This window comes from Hyla sarda, chromosome 1 (genome assembly GCF_029499605.1).
Source record: "Hyla sarda isolate aHylSar1 chromosome 1, aHylSar1.hap1, whole genome shotgun sequence".
In the NCBI taxonomy this organism is placed as follows: domain Eukaryota; kingdom Metazoa; phylum Chordata; class Amphibia; order Anura; family Hylidae; genus Hyla; species Hyla sarda.
The window spans coordinates 197,536,528-197,554,411 of NC_079189.1; the positions used below are offsets into that span (position 1 = coordinate 197,536,528).

General features: G+C 41.8%; 1 protein-coding gene across 3 annotated transcripts in view; it reads right to left on the reverse strand.

The window, feature by feature from the left end:
- The window catches only part of DAPP1 (dual adaptor of phosphotyrosine and 3-phosphoinositides 1), a 268,154-nt gene that overhangs the window by 58,494 nt on the left and 191,776 nt on the right, over positions 1 to 17,884 (reverse strand). Inside the window, exon 1 of one of the 3 annotated variants that reach the window (XM_056566883.1) lies at positions 12,256 to 12,413. The exons of the other annotated variants lie outside the window; for them this stretch is intronic. Coding sequence (XP_056422858.1) covers positions 12,256 to 12,356 — 101 coding nt within the window. The 5' untranslated portion in view covers positions 12,357 to 12,413. Of the gene's footprint in view, positions 1 to 12,255; positions 12,414 to 17,884 lie in introns of those variants that run through there. 3 annotated transcript variants of the gene reach the window in all.

Genomic DNA, 17,884 nt, shown 5'->3' on the forward strand with positions numbered 1-17,884 from the left:
CCAAAGAGCACATCAAACCTATATCTTTCCAGCACATAACATGGATGGTGGTAGCAGCTGATATCCAGCCGTGGGTACAGCAGGGAGCATGGGAAACAGCAAGGAAGAGAGGATCGCTCAAGGAACACAGCAAAACAGAAATGGATATCTTCAAATGCTGACCAAAACTGTATTAACTATTCCTAGGACCGATATATATATACAGACAGATATAACAAAAAAATATTTATTATAATCAATGCAGAGGTTTTTCCATATGCAACCTCTCTCTTTATCTAGGTTATATCTTGAAACATGTTGTCTGCGTTTATTATGGTAAATCTTGTATCTGCGTTCCATTAACAATCCTCTCTTACTTATGACAATAAGAAACTCAAATGCAGGTTCAAATCTTCCTTTATTGGGGACAGAGTTTTAAACATTAAAAAGCTGGCTACTGAATACTGCTGTCTGTCTCCCACTTGTCTAAGTTTTAGGCCATTACTGCTGTGACCTGTAGTGCAGCTTGTGGTAATCCACTGTCTAGAGCAGGGCAAAAGGAGCTTACTTCTCCAACTCTCCTGTGGTAGCGGCCCTGATGGCTTACAGGCATCTAACTATGGACCTTGTCCATAATTTATAAAAACAAACAAAACAAAAAAACAGCAGAGCAGGTTGTTTTACACGATTACATTACTTCCATTGAGGTTGCTGGGAGTTGTGTAAATAGCTTAGCACCCGAGCTACACTGTTTCCGTAACTCAAGACTTTCCCCATAAACAATGCAGTCTCTATTCCTCTCCTTTCCATTTTGTGTCAATTGACATCAAATTGACTAGTGAAGTAAAACTCCTTAGGAATATATCATGCAGAACGTGTATAAGCAATTATATGTGTTAAAGGGGTATTCCGGGAAAAAAATAAAAATTTATATCTATCAATTGGATCCAGAAAGTTAAACAGATTTGTAAATTACCGGTACTTCTATTAAAAAATCTTAATCCTTCCAATAATTATCAGTTGCTGAAGTTGAGTTGTTCTTTTCTGTCTGGCAACAGTGCTCTCTGCTGGCATCTCTGTCTGTCTCAGGAACTGCACAGAGCAGAATAGGCTTGCTATGGGGATTTGCTTCTACTCTGGACAGTTCTTGAGACAGGTGTCATCAGAGAGCACTTAAACAGAAAAGAACAACACAACTTCAGCAGCTCATAAGTACTGAAAGGATTAAGATTTTTTTTATGGAAGTAATTTACAAATCTGTTTAACTTTCTGGAGCCAGTTGATATATAAAAAAAAGTTTTTTCCTGGATACCCCCTTTAAATATATGTCTAACAGCAAACGTTGCTGATGACATACCAATAGAATGTATATACATGTGAAAGCATAATAGCCTATGTGTGATCTATGCAGATCTGATCTTCAGGACTTCCAACAATCAGAAGAACAAAGAGCACCCACCATTTACCAGAAAGCTGTTTCTCTTCCATTTACAGTACATTGGCATTCCTGTTGGGTTGTGGTGGCTTCTGCTTGCGAAAGTGACAACAGAAAGTTCAGTTTTATACAGGATACCACAACTAGGGTGGCAACAAATATGGATGAACTTCCTAACGTCACTTTTGGAAAATATAGCTACCAAGAGGAAACCACCACATACCCATCCCTTACATCCACATCTTCTCCCCTCTCTTGGTTCAACTTGATGGACATGTGTTTTTTTGTCAAATATACTGTGTAACAAACTTTGGTTGTCTCTTCTGATTTACTAATATATAGCCAGTTTGTATGTTTTCAATGGAAATCTTCTTTAGTTCTTGTATAATAAATTGCTAATGTTCTAACATAATTTGGAAAGAATAATGGGGGGCATTTATTAAGATGTGTGTGATTAAGTTCATTTTTTATATATATATTTTTTTTTGCGTATTTTTTGCGTGACTCCGACAAATTTATTACATGGTCGCTTGGCATGTGATAAATTTTGTGGAGGATACACATTTTCTGAAATTTCACTCTTCACACACACCAAAAAGCTATGCTAGGTCTAAGCTGGTGTAGAATTGCGCCTTATTGGGGGGTTTTGCTAATTTTTTTGCGAAAGTCACAGTTGATAAATTCATTACCACTGCACAAGACTAACCCTCAACATCTGGCCTGTATGCTCTTTTTAAAAAAAAGGTGTAAATTGAAAAGGCGCAAAAAATAGCCTGAGGCGCAGTGCTGCGCCTAAATAGAGACAAATCTACAAACAAAAAGCAGCACAAAAGACAATGATAAATGCCCCCAAATGACACTAGTTTTCTTCCAGAAATAGTAGCAAATTATAGAGCAAAAAGGACTTGCCTGAAACCTGCAGAGGTAGGTTAACTCCTCCATAGTATACTAAACAGTTGATTAAACTTGATGTACATAAAATATGGAGAAAACCCTTTAAACGACACTGTCAGATACGAAAACTTTTAATATGTTGTACATCTATGCCAAACATTAACCTTTCTGAAATACTTCATAAGAAAATGTAATTTCCTTTTTAATAGAAATCATGGCTTATAAAATCATGGCTTTGTCCAAGCCGAAGTACAGGCATAGAAGTCCAGTAAGTGAGGGTGGGCAAGCACTCCTGTGCTCTTTTCTGTCTGATAGGACTCCTCTATACTCTCTCCTGTCTGATAGAACTCCTCTGTGCTCTCTCCTGTCTGATAGGACTCCTCCGTGCTCTCTCCTGTCTGATAGGACTCCTCTGTGGTCTCTCCTGTCTGATAGCACTCCTCTGTACTCTCTCCTGTCTGATAGGACTCCTCTGTGCTCTCTCCTGTCTGATAGAACTCCTGTGCCCTCCCCTGTCTGATAGCACTCTTCTGTGCTCTCTCCTGTCTGATAGCACTCCTCTGTGCTCTCTCCTGTCTGATAGTGCTCCTGTGCTCTGTCCTGTCTGATAGCACTCCTCTGTACTCTCTCCTGTCTGATAGTACTCCTCTGTGTTATCTCCTGTCTGATAGCACTCCTCTGTGCTCTCTCCTGTCTGATAGGACTCCTCCGTGCTCTCTCCTGTCTGATAGGACTCCTCTGTGGTCTCTCCTGTCTGATAGCACTCCTCTGTACTCTCTCCTGTCTGATAGGACTCCTCTGTGCTCTCTCCTGTCTGATAGAACTCCTGTGCTCTCCCCTGTCTGATAGCACTCTTCTGTGCTCTCTCCTGTCTGATAGCACTCCACTGTGCTCTCTCCTGTCTGATAGTGCTCCTGTGCTCTGTCCTGTCTGATAGCACTCCTCTGTACTCTCTCCTGTCTGATAGCACTCCTCTGTGCTCTCTCCTGTCTGATAGTACTCCTCTGTGTTATCTCCTGTCTGATAGTACTCCTCTGTGCTCTCTCCTGTCTGATAGCACTCTTCTGTGCTCTTTCCTGTCTGATAGCACTCCTCTGTGCTCTCTCCTGTCTGATAGTATTCCTCTGTGCTCTCTCCTGTCTGATAGTACTCCCCTGTGCTCTCTCCTGTCTGATAGGAACCCTCTGTGCTCTCTCCTGTCTGATAGGACCACTCTGTGCTCTCTCCTGTCTGATAGCACTCTTCTATGCTCTCTCCTGTCTGATAGTACTGCTCTGTGCTCTCTCCTGTCTGATAGCACTCCTCTGTGCTCTCTCTTGTCTGATAGTACTCCTCTGTGCTCTCTCCTGTCTGATAGGACTCCCCTGTGTTCTCTCCTGTCTGATAGGACTCCTCTGTGCTCTCTCCTGTCTGATAGGACTCCTCTGTGCTCTCTCCTGTCTGATAGGACTCCTCTGTGCTCTCTCCTGTCTGATATGACTCCTCTGTGCTCTCTTCTGTCTGATAGGACTCCTCTGTGCTCTCTCCTGTCTGATAGGACTCCCCTGTGTTCTCTCCTGTCTGATAGGACTCCTCTGTGCTCTCTCCTGTCTGATAGGACTCCTCTGTGCTCTCTCCTGTCTGATAGGACTCCTCTGTGCTCTCTCCTGTCTGATAGGACTCCTCTGTGCTCTCTCCTGTCTGATAGGACTCCTCGGTGGTCACTCCTGTCTGATAGGACTCCTCTGTTCTCTCTCCTATCTGATAGTACTCCTCTGTGCTCTCTCCTGTCTGATAATACTCCTCTGTGCTCTCTCCTGTTTGATAGGACTCCTCTGTGCTCTCTCATGTCTTATAGCACTCCTCTGTGCTCTCTCCTGTCTGATAGGACTCCTCTGTGCTCTCTCATGTCTGATAGGACTCCTCTGTGTTCTCTCCTGTCTGATAGGACTCCTCTGTGCTCTGTGCTGTCTGATAGAACTCCTCTGTGCTCTCTCCTGTTTGATAGGACTCCTCTGTGCTCTCTCCTGTCTGATAGCACTCCTCTGTGCTCTCTCCTGTTTGATAGGACTCCTCTGTGCTCTCTCCTATCCTATAAGACAGGAGAGAGCACAGAGGAGTCCTAGGCCACCCTCACATACTGGACTTTGTCCAAGCCTGTGCTTCATCTTGGACAATGCCATGATTTTATAAGCCATGATTTCCATAAAAAGGAAATAAACTTTTCTTATGAAGTATATTAGAAAGGTTAAATGGGCACTCTGGTTAAAACTAATTTTTGCTATTATACTCCTTATGGTTAATGAAAAATCTTCTTTCTAATATACTTTGTTTAAAAAAATAAAGTTTTCTATGTTTTATTTGTGTTTTAAGTGTACCTGTCATTTAGAAAAATGTTGATATGTCACAGCGACATGTCAAAAGTTTTGATCGGTCGGAGTCTTTGTGCGCACTTCTCCCTGCTTATTCTCCTGATCAAAAGTTTTTGTTAAAATGACAGATATTTAAAGCAACACTTCATTGCAAGAGGCCTAAAACTCCAGTCTTCCTGTCTCAGATTCTTCAATGTTCTTAGGTTCACAAATCTGTATCACTTCTGCAAAAAGTCCCATATAAGAATGTCCCACTCCAGATTTAAATTTGAATAATGTTACTGGGGTGTAGCTTTAACTGACAGAATAACGAAAGTTCACATTACTGGTAAACATTAAAAAAGGAACTTTTTTCCTAATGCTTTTAAACACTTCTGCAAAATCCAAAGGGAAATTTTCTTTAATCACAATTACTACTCTTACTGAATCAATGTTATGAATGCGAACAGAGACTGAAATACCTAATACTGTGTTAAAAGGGGTACTCCGGCGCTAAGACTTCTTATCCCCTATCCAAAGGATAGGGGATAAGATGCCTGATCGCGGGGGTCCCGCCGCTGGGGACCCCCCTTGATCTTCCACGTCGCACCCCGTTAGAATCAGTCTGTTAGAATCAGTGTGCTCGCTCCGGGTCTGATTACTAGCGATCACGGGGACGGAGCATAGTGATGTCATGGCTCCGCCCCCGTGTGACGTCATGCTCCGCCCCCTCAATGCAAGCCTTGCATTGAGGGGGCGGAGCATGACATGACACGGGGGCGGAGCTGTGACGTCACTATGCTCCATCCCCGTGATCACCAGTAATCAGGCCTGGAGCGAGCACACTCCGGGGACTGATTCTAACGGGGTGCGGCATGGAAGATCACGGGGGTCCCCAGCGGCGGGACCCCCGCGATCAGGCATCTTATCCCCTATCCTTTGGATAGGGGATAAGATGTCTTAGCGCCGGAGTACCCCTTTAAGGTTCATATGTCTGCTCTCTTGTCACAGGTGTATTCGCAAATACTTGTATTTCCCATAAAAATCCTGGTTCATGAGAGCTCTGCATTGCACCATTCCTCTACGAAATGTATTAATGTATTCACAAGTGAGTGTTATTATTCCCCTTGTTTTTAGGGTATGGATTAGGGATCGACCGATATCGTTTTTTTTAGGGCCGATACCGATAATCTGTGGAGGTTAGGGCCGATAGCCGATAACTTATACCGATATTCCGGTATAAGTTATCGGCTATTTATATTTATCCCCCTGCGACACCGCTGCAGATCATTGATTTAAATCAATGAACTGCAGCGGCTTTTGCGGTGCCATAGACCGCCGCCACCGCCCGCTTCTCTCCCCCTGTCTGTCCGGGGGTCCTGAGTCCTATCACCGCCATCGACCCCCCCCCCCCCCACCGCCGCTCCGCTCCGTGCCCCCTACCGCCCCACGCCGCGCCGCACCCCCCACAGCACCGCCCCGGCCCCATTGTCTCCCCCATCCCTGGTTTTATAATTACCTGTTCCCGGGCCCCGGGGTCCATTCTACATCTGGGTCTGGTGGCGTCCTCCTGAGCTGTCACTGTGCGCACTGACAGTGACGTTGCATCACGTCACTCGTCATTGCGCACAGCGTAACGCAGGACGCAGCAGGAGCCAGAAGTAGCGTTGACCCCGGGCCCCGGGAACAGGTAATTATAAAACCGGGGATGGGGGAGGCATTGGGGCCGGGGCGGTGCAGTGGGGGGTGCTACGCGGTGCGGTGGGGCGGTGCGGCGGGTCGTGGGGGGGGCGGTCGTGGTGCGATGGGGGCGGTGTGGGGGGTGGGGCATTATCGGATTATCGGCAAGGTAATTGCCGATACTGATAATGCCCAAAATCGTGATTATCGGCCGATAATATCGGCCAAACCGATAATCGGTCGATCCCTAGTATGGATTCATAACCTTAAAACCATTAGAGCCCACACTTCCTTGCCCTTCCTTGTTTTTTTTCCCTACACCTGTCATTCTATATTTACACCAGATGTTCCTAGCATCTTGTCTTTTAGTTGCAACATACAACTTTGAGTGATTATCGGGAGCCATGTTCAACAAATAATGGAGCAGATATATTAAATATATCAATATATTAAAAGAGCATTCCAATCATTGTCCTGTATATTGTCCTGTATATATTAAAAGGGCATTCCATGTAACATGCCTGATGAAAGGACCTAAGAGGTCTTGAAAGCTTGCAAGCTAAATTTTTTCAGTTAGCCAATACAGGTGTCATGGCTACTCCACTCATCTCCTATATTTCTTAGGCTAACACAGCAGTTTTGAAAGAAAAAGCAGAAAACAACCGATGCGCATCTAAGCGCAATTATCCTTTTTAAAAACTGTGATGTATGGTGTGGAAAAAGGTTTGCTCACCTGCTGGTGTTGTACTTTGAGCACAACACCATTGAAGGCTTGATACCACTAACTGTGGTGCAAAGGTGGAGTGCGGCCGACACCGGAAATAGCAGAAAGCCTGACGAAGAGGGGGTCCCGCCCTTCGAAACGCGTTGTTTTATTTGCATGCTCTGAATAAATATATTTTAGATTTTTTTAAGTCCGTTTTGGTTGGTTAATTGCCCCAATTGAGACACTGACCTTTTGGAGGAGAGCGCTATCAGAGACACCTTTTTATTGGGAGAATCTCTCTCCCCATCTGCTATTTCTAAGGCTAACACGGTACAAATTCCCATCTACTTTCAAACAATTAAGACAAGCTTTCTCAGTTGATCAGTTGATGGTCTCGAGGTTGCAGAAGGTGTTTTTTCCCCTAAAATATACATTGTTAGGGTATGTTCACACAAGGCGGATACCATACAGCTTGTCCACAGCAGAAAATCTTCAGAGTTTCCGCACCAAGTCTGCAAATGTTGATTTTAAATACATTGGCCCAGATCTGAAACACAAACTGTCTGGTTAACCTGGTGAGTATGATGGATACGTAGAGAACACATGACTCACTGCTGACACGTCCCGCTCGTGCATACGCTGCGGGAGTAAGGGCTCAGCGCAACCATCTAACTACAGGGCATCAAACAAGAGCGCAACAAAGGAAGTCCATATATGGAAAATCACATGGACAAACTAAGGCACATGGCTGACACCTGCATCATCCACTCAGGAGGCCCAGCGCAGCAAAGTATCCATCATACTCACAAGGTTATTGGCTCAGCACTCCTTATGCAGAAGCACTATTCTGGCGCGAGTGGACCCGCTTCTCCACACGTTTTTTTGTTTATACTATTTATGGGGTAAGTTCAGACTGCCACCGCCCTATTCCAAATATGATTGGCTATTCATAATGTTTACAACTGTGAGCCTATACGCCCCGATATGATATTTTATGTGATTTTAAGCATATTATGCACTTTTCTACACGATGTATCACTTTATGTTCACTATTGCACTGTTGGACATATCTATAATATCCCTTATCTGTATTTTAAATGCACGATTTTGTATTTTATACTTTGTTTATACTTGATTATCATATGATGTATGCAAATGAATGAGTCACATGACTATGTGTATTTAAACCCTCTTGGTTCACTTGTACTTTGGCTTTAAAATGGCAGTGTGAGACCACAGAAACGTTGTCATTGTATTTCTGGAATAAAGCTACCTCTCACTCTGAATACGCCGGTGTGCTCTAGTCACCTACCTTGTACCTACATTGTTTGACCTAGGACTGAGGTCCCTGAGTCTGCTTGCACCCACAACCTGTGTTTGGCTATTTTGGTGTGCTGCTCTTCCACTTTATCTGCTACCTGACGTGAAAAAATAGTAGATAGAATGAGTAGTCCAATATGAATAATCAGAATAAATGTATAAAAATAATATTTTAATACTGAGTGATATATATATATATATATATATATATATATATATATATATTATGTAATATGAGAACTGTCTTGCAGCAGACAAAAAAATCAACAGCATAAATAAAAATACAATGAAATAAAATGGAATGTGACCACCTCACATTGGCAGTATCAGAGTAAAGTGTCCGTAAGCCTTTATAATATAGTGTCCATATGCTGTAACCACTTTCGATAGCGTTAAATGGTCAAATAACACAGTCAATAGGAATTATAATCACATGAATAGCACTGTGGTGCACAGCACCGCTCACCCGATCCAGGAAGATGTATGCGATATAGAGCTCAGACCTCGGAGCACCCCTGTTGGTGCGAGGCAGATTGTCAGCAAGACAAGATGATGTGAGCCCGCAGCGTAGTTACCACGTAAGCGGTTTCAGAGATGAGTTGAAAGTGAGAGATGATCACCGGGAAGTCGCCCTGGAAGCGCAGATGGCAGACTTCTGATGTAGCCACATGAGCGGTGAAGAATCCCTGGAGTGAGGGCTGCTTAGCTTGTATCGTATAGAACAGATGTGTGGATAGTCAAAATGTGGTCCAATATACTGAGAGATGGACGTGGAAAATAGATCGTAGTAGCGTCCTCGTGGTAGGCTTGATATTAAGGTAAAGAACAGTTCACAGTGGGGATGTGGGTAGGGGTCTGATGGCTGAAAAGGGCTAGATGCATTTCAAGGCCACAAACCTTTTCTTCAGTAGCCGTATAAAGAAAGATGCATGCATATAGTCTGAATGCCCAGTCTTTCATAGTGGTGTATTAAAATGAGTAGAAATCTGAGAGAAAAGGGGAGGGAAAATAGGGAATAGGGACAAGGGACAATACCCGGTAAGGTATTCCCCATTTTCCCTCCACTTTTCTCCCAGCTGTCTACTCATTAACATTCTATGTTCTATATGAAAAAAATAAACCTTTACATACACCCAGCACTCCCGCGGTGCCTCCGATATCCTGCTCCGGTCCCTGGCTGCAATCCTCTTGCTAAGTATACTAGTATTAGTGGTGGTATTTTTGGTCTCAGTATACAGGATTTAGACAGCGTGTGTATATATATTTTATCCACAAAAAAAAAAAAAGAGGAATACGGCTGAGCTCTGATGCCAGTGGCTGTAGGGCTGGTTTGCTATTATTTCCGGGGTTGGTTTTTATTCCCAGTCTGTACCTGAATACAGTAGTGAGAATATAGCCTGAAAGCTGTCCGGGCTGTACAAAGCCCATAGACAGCACACACAATTGATTTGGATCTTCTAGGACCTTTGGTGATGTCATCAGGACTCTAAGCCAATAGGAGTCATCCCAGGTCTTGAAAGATACATAGTAAGTCTGTGCATGCTGTCTATGGGTTTAACAAATATAGGAGAGGAGAGAAGAAGGGAAGGGGAAAGGATGGGGGTGCAATAGGGAGAAGTGTATAGTTACACCTTAGAAATGGGGAGTGGAGGTGTGATTTAATATGTTGACCCCCCTCAGGACACAGCCGGGTTTTATTTTTGCATTTTTGTTTTTTCCTCCTCATCTTCTGAGAGTCATAACTCTTATATTTCCATCCACCAACCCATATGAGGCTTGTTTTTTTTTGCGTGACCAAGTGTACTATGTAATGACATCACTCATTTTACCATAAAATGTATGGCGAACCCAAAAAATAATTATTTTGTGGTCAAATGAAAAAGAATACCACAATTTTGCAGCTTTTGGGGGATGTAAATTTTAAGCAGTACACTTTACATTAAAAAGTCCATATTTTCTTTCTTCTGTATGTCAATATGATAAAATGATACCCATGGTTACATGCTTTACTATTATTGTACTGGTTTAAAAAAAAAAAAAACTCATACTTTTTTACAAAATCAGTATGTACAATTGCCCTATTCTGACCCCTGTTATCTGTAGTTTTTATTGGTTTCACTTTTGTGCATATGTGACTTTTTGATCACTTTTTATTTTATTTACTGAAATAAATGACGTGACCAAAAAGCAGCAATTTTTTTGCTGTTTATTTCTTTTTACGTATACACAGTTCACTGTACGGTATTATTACCTTATATATTATTTTAATCGGGCACCAAAAGCCAGAAGAAGACCAGGACCGGAGGACAGGACTGCGATATTGGCAGCACCAGGGGAGAAGTGAAAGGTCAGTTAAAGTTTATTATTTTTATTCTGGCAACCCGGACATAGTGGATGCATATTTTTTTTACTGAAGTTTTCCTTCAGGGTACATTCACATGCTCGTAACTAGCAGCCAGTTTCCCACAGCAGAAAAACCTGTGCGGGTTACGCTAACGTTCATTTTAACGGGTCTGAAAACCTGCCACTATTACGGACTGTCCAAGTGTCCAAACAAGTGCATAGTCGCATAACTCGCAGTGGAAACCTATTGCTTGTTACAAACGTGTGAACGTTCTCTTAAAAACAGAAAATATTTACTATAGATCTTAGATTTGGACCCTGATATGTTTGTGTTATGGCCTTATATGCTTTTCCCCTCATTGGGATCTCAGGCGTATTCACATGGTGCATGATCAGTAACCTAGTGCTGTGTATTTTGTATCACAAAACAGAGGAAACCAGGAAAATCTTTGGTCATGCAATTCGGGGTCCCCATATTACATTTTGCCCAGGGCCCCACTTAGTCTAAAACCGACCCTTTTTACAGCATATGGACACTTTATTATAACGGCATATGGACACTTTACTCTGATACTACCATTGGGGAAACAGTATTGAGGTGGTCCCATTCCATTTAATTTCATTGTATTTTTATTTATGCTATCGATTTTTTTGAGTTTACGCAAGGGCCCTGCAACAGTTCTCATATTACATACTATGTAAAAAAAAAAAATATATATATATATATATATATATATATACATATATATATATATATATATATATATATATATATATATATTATCTGATATTAAAATATAATTTTTATACATTTATTCGGATTATTCATATTGGACTACTCATTCTATCTACAATTTTTTCACCCTATAGTCTCACACCTCATATACCTTTGAGGTACTGATTTGAATTATATATTTTTATATAATTGTATCTTCTATTTTTTTTTTTTATCCCTCAGTCCTGTCTCACTCCCACTTTATTCTCCAATATTACATCCAAATTCTACATAATAGCAAATATCTTCACGTCATAAATATTTTTTAGGGTATGTCAACAAGTTGGGTCAGCCTCAGGTTTCTGAATGGCTGTACAGTTTGAACAAACACAGATCCATACAAGGATTAAACCCATTTTCATTGAATGGAGATAATTCTTGGCTTTTTCGTGTGGAACCTTTGGTGATACTGTTAAAAATGTTATGTCATTTTACTGGCTATCTTGCTTCAGTACCGATGGATGTATACAGACAAATCATTCTCAGCTTTGAATTGTAACCATTGTATAGTACTGAAAGATATTAGGCAATGATGCACTGCCTAGTTATCTTCCTTGTATTACTATGCTTTATTACGTGGGCCGATCATCAATATTGATTTTACAGGACAAAAATAGACATAAAAGACATAAAAAATACATCCACTTGCTTGTAGTACTTTTTCAGCATAGTACACAACTAATGTATTCTCTAATACATGTGTACTAGTGTTTAGACAACCATATTGCATACTACATACAAACGTCACTGTCTAGACTACAAACTATGCCCACAAATACATCTTATACCTTACCCCAAAGACTCCAGGTCATCCCCTTCTGCCTGGTCATCTTCCCTGTCATCTTGCTCCTCCACCATGTTCCTCCAGCTTGCCCTGTGTGCCCGGAAAGTCATGCCTGGCTGTCATGTATCCGTCTGTCAGTGATAGTACCTGCGATTTACTCAGGCTTGTGAAACTCAAGCAAGTCAGACCTGAAACACAAACCAGGAAGTCACCCTCGCCCATCCCATAATAAAAGCAGAAAGACACAGCATGAGGATTTGTTTGTCACACAGGATTCAGGGAGGGTGTGTAAATGTGAGCGAAAGAATATGAAATAATCTTTGGGTTAATTTAGTTGTCAGTGGCTTTCTTCTGTTTTACCCTTTTTATTGTCTTAGCTCCAGCTTGGCGAATGCTTTAAAAGCTTCACATGGATTAAAAACTAATAATTGTCTGTGCTCTCCAGATCATACTACAGAGATAAGATGAGATTAGGGAAAGAAATGTATTGGTGGTCACTACTGCTTGTCTACTGCTCCTCCTTTTCATAACCTATGTGATCCCTAATATGGGTGTAAATCACTTTTCTTACTTAAAAAGACTCCTTACCCACAAAAACAGCTCTAAAATCATGGCGACTAGGGACCTTTCTTCTTTTCAACCTGCTGTTCACTGCCGGCTGTCAAGGGATTTCTGTCTGTAGTGACACAGAGACCCAGGGAAAACACTAAAAAAGTGAGGGGGAGGTGTACCAGGTACTGTGTGCAGAGAATTGGCCTAATTGTTCTACTGCACCAAAATACCTTGTCCCACTGCAATGAGTATTTACTGTGTAATCGCTGTACTCATGACAGATAACTGCATTGCGGCACATACAATTCATTCCACCCTCCCTGCTGTGTGAAATTGTCCTCTACCTTGGCCTCATTCCCAATGTCGTCGGACTCCGTTAGGTGGAGCTACGTTGGCTGTTCCGTCAAGTATAGCAGAGAAAAAAATAGTGCAAGCACTGTTTTTTCTACGCTAGACACCTGTAAAATTACCGGATCACCAACGGGCCCCATGCAAGTGAATGGGGTCCATCGGGACCCGGCAGTTGTTGTTTGTATCCGACTCATTTCAGGGTACGATCGGCTCAAGAATAAAAAAGAGCTGATCGGACCCTTGATGGGTCAGAAGTAAACAGCAATGTGAACCTAGCCTAAGGTGAATGTTAGCCAAAACCGCCAGTCTTGGACCAAGCAATTGGGTTTTAACTGGTTAATAACCGAGGACGTGTATACACGTCCTTGTGCCGTTAGCTGGGTAAGGCGCGGGCTCCTGACTCGAGCCCGCGCCATACCGGCCAGCCCTCAGCTGATTCTCATAGCTGATGGCCGGCGTTAATAGCCGACATGCGGCAATCGCCGCGAGCGGCTATTAACCCTTTAGGTCACCGCAGTCAAAGCTGACAGCGATGTCTAAAGGAACCTGTAAACGCTCCCCGGTGGTCCAGTGGCTTTAGGCTGTGCTCACATGGGTGAATGTCTGCACGGAAGATTTCTGTGCGGAGATTCACCCGACAACAGAGAACAGGCAGAATATGCCGGCGCTAAGACTGCTTGGAAATGCACCGTCTTGTAGACAGCAATGCGTTTCAGTGCAGACTCTGAAATCAGGATTGCGCCGTGTACACAGCGCAGCAGAATCCCATTGATACCAATGGGACTCTGCTGCTGCAGAATCTCTGTGCGGAATTTCAACATAGAATTCTGCACAGAAATTCCATCGTGTGAGCATAGCCTTATAGTCAGGATCCACAGAATTTTGAATACCAGTATCAAACACAGCCAGCTGTAAACCGGGACTAAAAGAAGCCAAGTAAGTAAATAAGAAATGACAATATATTAAAAAGTGTTTCATTTTATATTTTGTATAGCTAATGGTTGCAACTTGCTAAACTTGGACATGCACTTTAGGTATGATTCTTTTCCAGTATCCGTTAATAGTAGGCAGCCTGAATCAGCACAGCCATGCCAACTGTACTACTAATATTTACAGAAGGAGGCTCCGTGGTAAGGAATTGGGAATTTACAAGTAAGCACAAGCAATATTTGTATCTCCTCCAATGATAGGGCAGTAGTCTTGAGGTTCCTTGTTTGAGTGCCTAATAAAGTACATACGGAACCCTCTTGAAATGCTTTCAAATAGTTACGTAATACAGCCCATAAAAATTCTGACTAGTGGTCCACTAAATGAAATGTATGGAGAAAGCAATAGGTTTTGTACCAATGAAAAGTGTTCAGTAATCCTAAAAGACAAAAATACATAACTATTCCCTTATGTAAAGAATAGATGGGCCCCTCTTCTATATATGCCATGCAGCACTGGCAAACAAGGGTAACAACTGAAAGGCTTAGCTGCCCTGTTGACCCCTGTCATTGGATAGAGGCAATGATGATGATATAAATCAGCCCATGAGGGACACTTATTCTCAGTTTTGTCATAGGGCAGACATTCTATGTCACTGCTGAATACAGTTGTCTGTAATTTATCTACTTTGTACTGGTCAGAATTTTTACTGTTTACACCAAAATGGATGTTTTAGATTGCTGTAGTTTTGTCTCATTTATGTCAGATATGTAAATGATTACAGGTGTGGTATTATTAGACACTGGGTCTTGCCACAAGAGGATGTAAAATGCTTCCCTCTCTTCGCTATAAAAACGCTCTCAGGGGCTACTTTAGGGTAGCATACCTCTTGGTTAGAGATCGTTGACTGCTAGATATTAATCTACAGCTCACGTGAAGACATTTTACCCAGCTGACAGACTTTTAGAAGTGACTCATCATTAGACTGAGATAAATTGAATGTCATCAATGGTGTCAAATTGCCTGACACCTAGGCCATTCTGACCAAGCTTTTAGAAGGTTTCTGAGAACACTGGTTGTGTGAGGGCATGCACACATGGCGAATAGGATTTTGTGATGCAGGCGTAGGCAGCACCCACAGTTTCCTTCTCCACCACCAGACACCTTTAATACATGATGTATCTGTCTCCATCATTTCCAGGAGCTTACCAGGAAGGAAATTTGTTATAGTGCTCATTATGTGTCCTGTTATTGACAGCCAACAACCGTCACCTTCATTTGGGGATGTGGTGGAACAAGAAACTTGGACTAAAACCATGTGACAAATCCAGGTTCTGTTTGGGATCCAACAATGGTTGGGTTCGAGTATGGAGGCTTGTGGTGAGCCATTAAAACCTGATCTGGGGAGACATTACATACAACAGTGGGTCACCACTAGTAGTGATATGAGGGACACTAACAGCTCAGCAATATGTGCAGGACATCTTGCCCATATTTTGCCTCTCATGACAAGGCCTCCAAATGCGAGGGCCGAGGCCCAGCTGCACCATCTGTGTTTGAATGTGCTACAGGATGTAACACGGAATCTGTATGCCTCCATGGCTTTCTATATCTCACCTTGTATCCAGTCTAGAGGCAGCTAAAAACGGTACTGGAGCCACCTTTTAATTGTACCGTTTTCCTTTTACTCTATTATTGTAACCCCTTACATACAGTAAATCATTATTTCATTAATACATATAAAATTCCATTTCATTCCAACAACTCCTTCTTGGTGCATTCTTTTTTGTCAATCAGTGTACATGTAGATATGTCACAATTATATGAACTTTTATACACTGAATGAAGGTCAGATTTAACTCGCTAAATTATATGTAGGGTAGCGCATACATGTGTATAAGTGTTAAATTTTACCTATTTGTCCTTTGTGATTTTTAGGCTGGGTTTACATGCAGTATTTTGTTCACTCTTTTGGTTAGACCTTTTAGCCTTAGGTTAAAAAAAAGGTGCAGATCTTTTCATTTTACTATTATTGTAGTTTTCTCTGTATCAGTTCCACTCTTGGCTTAGGCTAAAAACTGATCAAACTGATACTGATCAAAATATTAATTGTGATCCTAACCTTAAAGTTAAAATCTATTGATGAAAAGAGTAACATATTTTTTTAGGATTTGGAACTATTTTTGAAAGTTCTGTGTTCATTGAAGTCGAAAGGGGAAGTGAAAGAAAACATTGGCAGCAAGTTCTATTCTAATTTTCCCTGCAGGAAATGAGTTGGTCAGCAAGCATGTGTGGCTCATAGATAAAGACCTATCCTAGCAACGTTATGATTGCTTAATGGAGAGAGGGTAAAATGTAAATGTTTACACACAAATATAATTGCTCTTTATGATTAAAAAGGCTATCCCAAGGTCAAATAGTATCGATGGGAACCTGACCATTAACCCCTTAAGGACTCAGCCCATTTTGGCCTTAAGGACTCAGACAATTTAATTTTTACGTTTTCATTTTTTCCTCCTCACCTTCTAAAAATCATAACTCTTTTATATTTTCCTCCACAGACTAGTATGAGGGCTTGTTTTTTGCGCGACCAGTTGTCCTTTGTAATGACATAACTCATTATATCATAAAATGTATGGCGCAACCAAAAAACACTATTTTTGTGGGGAAATTAAAACGAAAAACGCAATTTTGCTAATTTTGGAAGGTTTTGTTTTCACGCCGTACAATTTATGGTAAAAATGACGTGTGTTCTTTATTCTGAGGGTCAATACGATTAAAATGATACCCATTATTATATACTTTTATATTATTGTTGCGCTTAAAAAAAATCACAAACTTTTTAACCAAATTAGTACGTTTATAATCCCTTTATTTTGATGACCTCTAACTTTTTTATTTTTCCGTATAAGCAGCGGTATGAGGGCTCATTTTTTGCGCCATGATCTGTACTTTTTTTGATACCACATTTGCATATAAAAAACTTTTAATACATTTTTTATAATTTTTTTTTAATAAAATGTATTAAAAAAGTAGGAATTTTGGACTTTTTTTATTTTTTTTCGTTCACGCCGTTCACCGTACGGGATCATTAACATTTTATTTTAATAGTTCGGACATTTACGCACACGGCGATACCAAATATGTCTATAAAAAATGTTTTTTACGCTTTTTGGGGGTAAAATAGGAAAAAACGGACGTTTTACTTTTTTATTGGGGGAGGGGATTTTTCACTTTTTTTTCACTTTTACTTTTACATTTTTTTACATTTTTTTTTACACTTGGACAGTCCCCATAGGGGACTATTCATAGCAATACCATGATTGCTAATACTGATCTGTTCTATGTATAGGACATAGAACAGATCAGTATTATCGGTCATCTCCTGCTCTGGTCTGCTCGATCACAGACCAGAGCAGGAAATGCTGGGAGCCGCACGGAGGAAGGAGAGGGGACCTCCGTGCGGCGTTATGAATGATCGGATCCCCGCAGCAGCGCTGCGGGCGATCCGATCGTTCATTTAAATCGCGAACCGCCGCAGATGCCGGGATCTGTATTGATCCCGGCACCTGAGGGGTTAATGGCGGACGCCCGCGAGATCGCGGGCGTCGGCCATTGCCGGCGGGTCCCTGGCTGCGATCAGTAGCCGGGATCAGCCGCGCATGACACGGGCATCGCTCCGATGCCCGCGGTTATGCTTAGGACGTAAATGTACGTCCTGGTGCGTTAAGTACCACCTCACCAGGACGTACATTTACGTCCTGCGTCCTTAAGGGGTTAAGCTAGGCAATGTTTGGAAACCCCATAG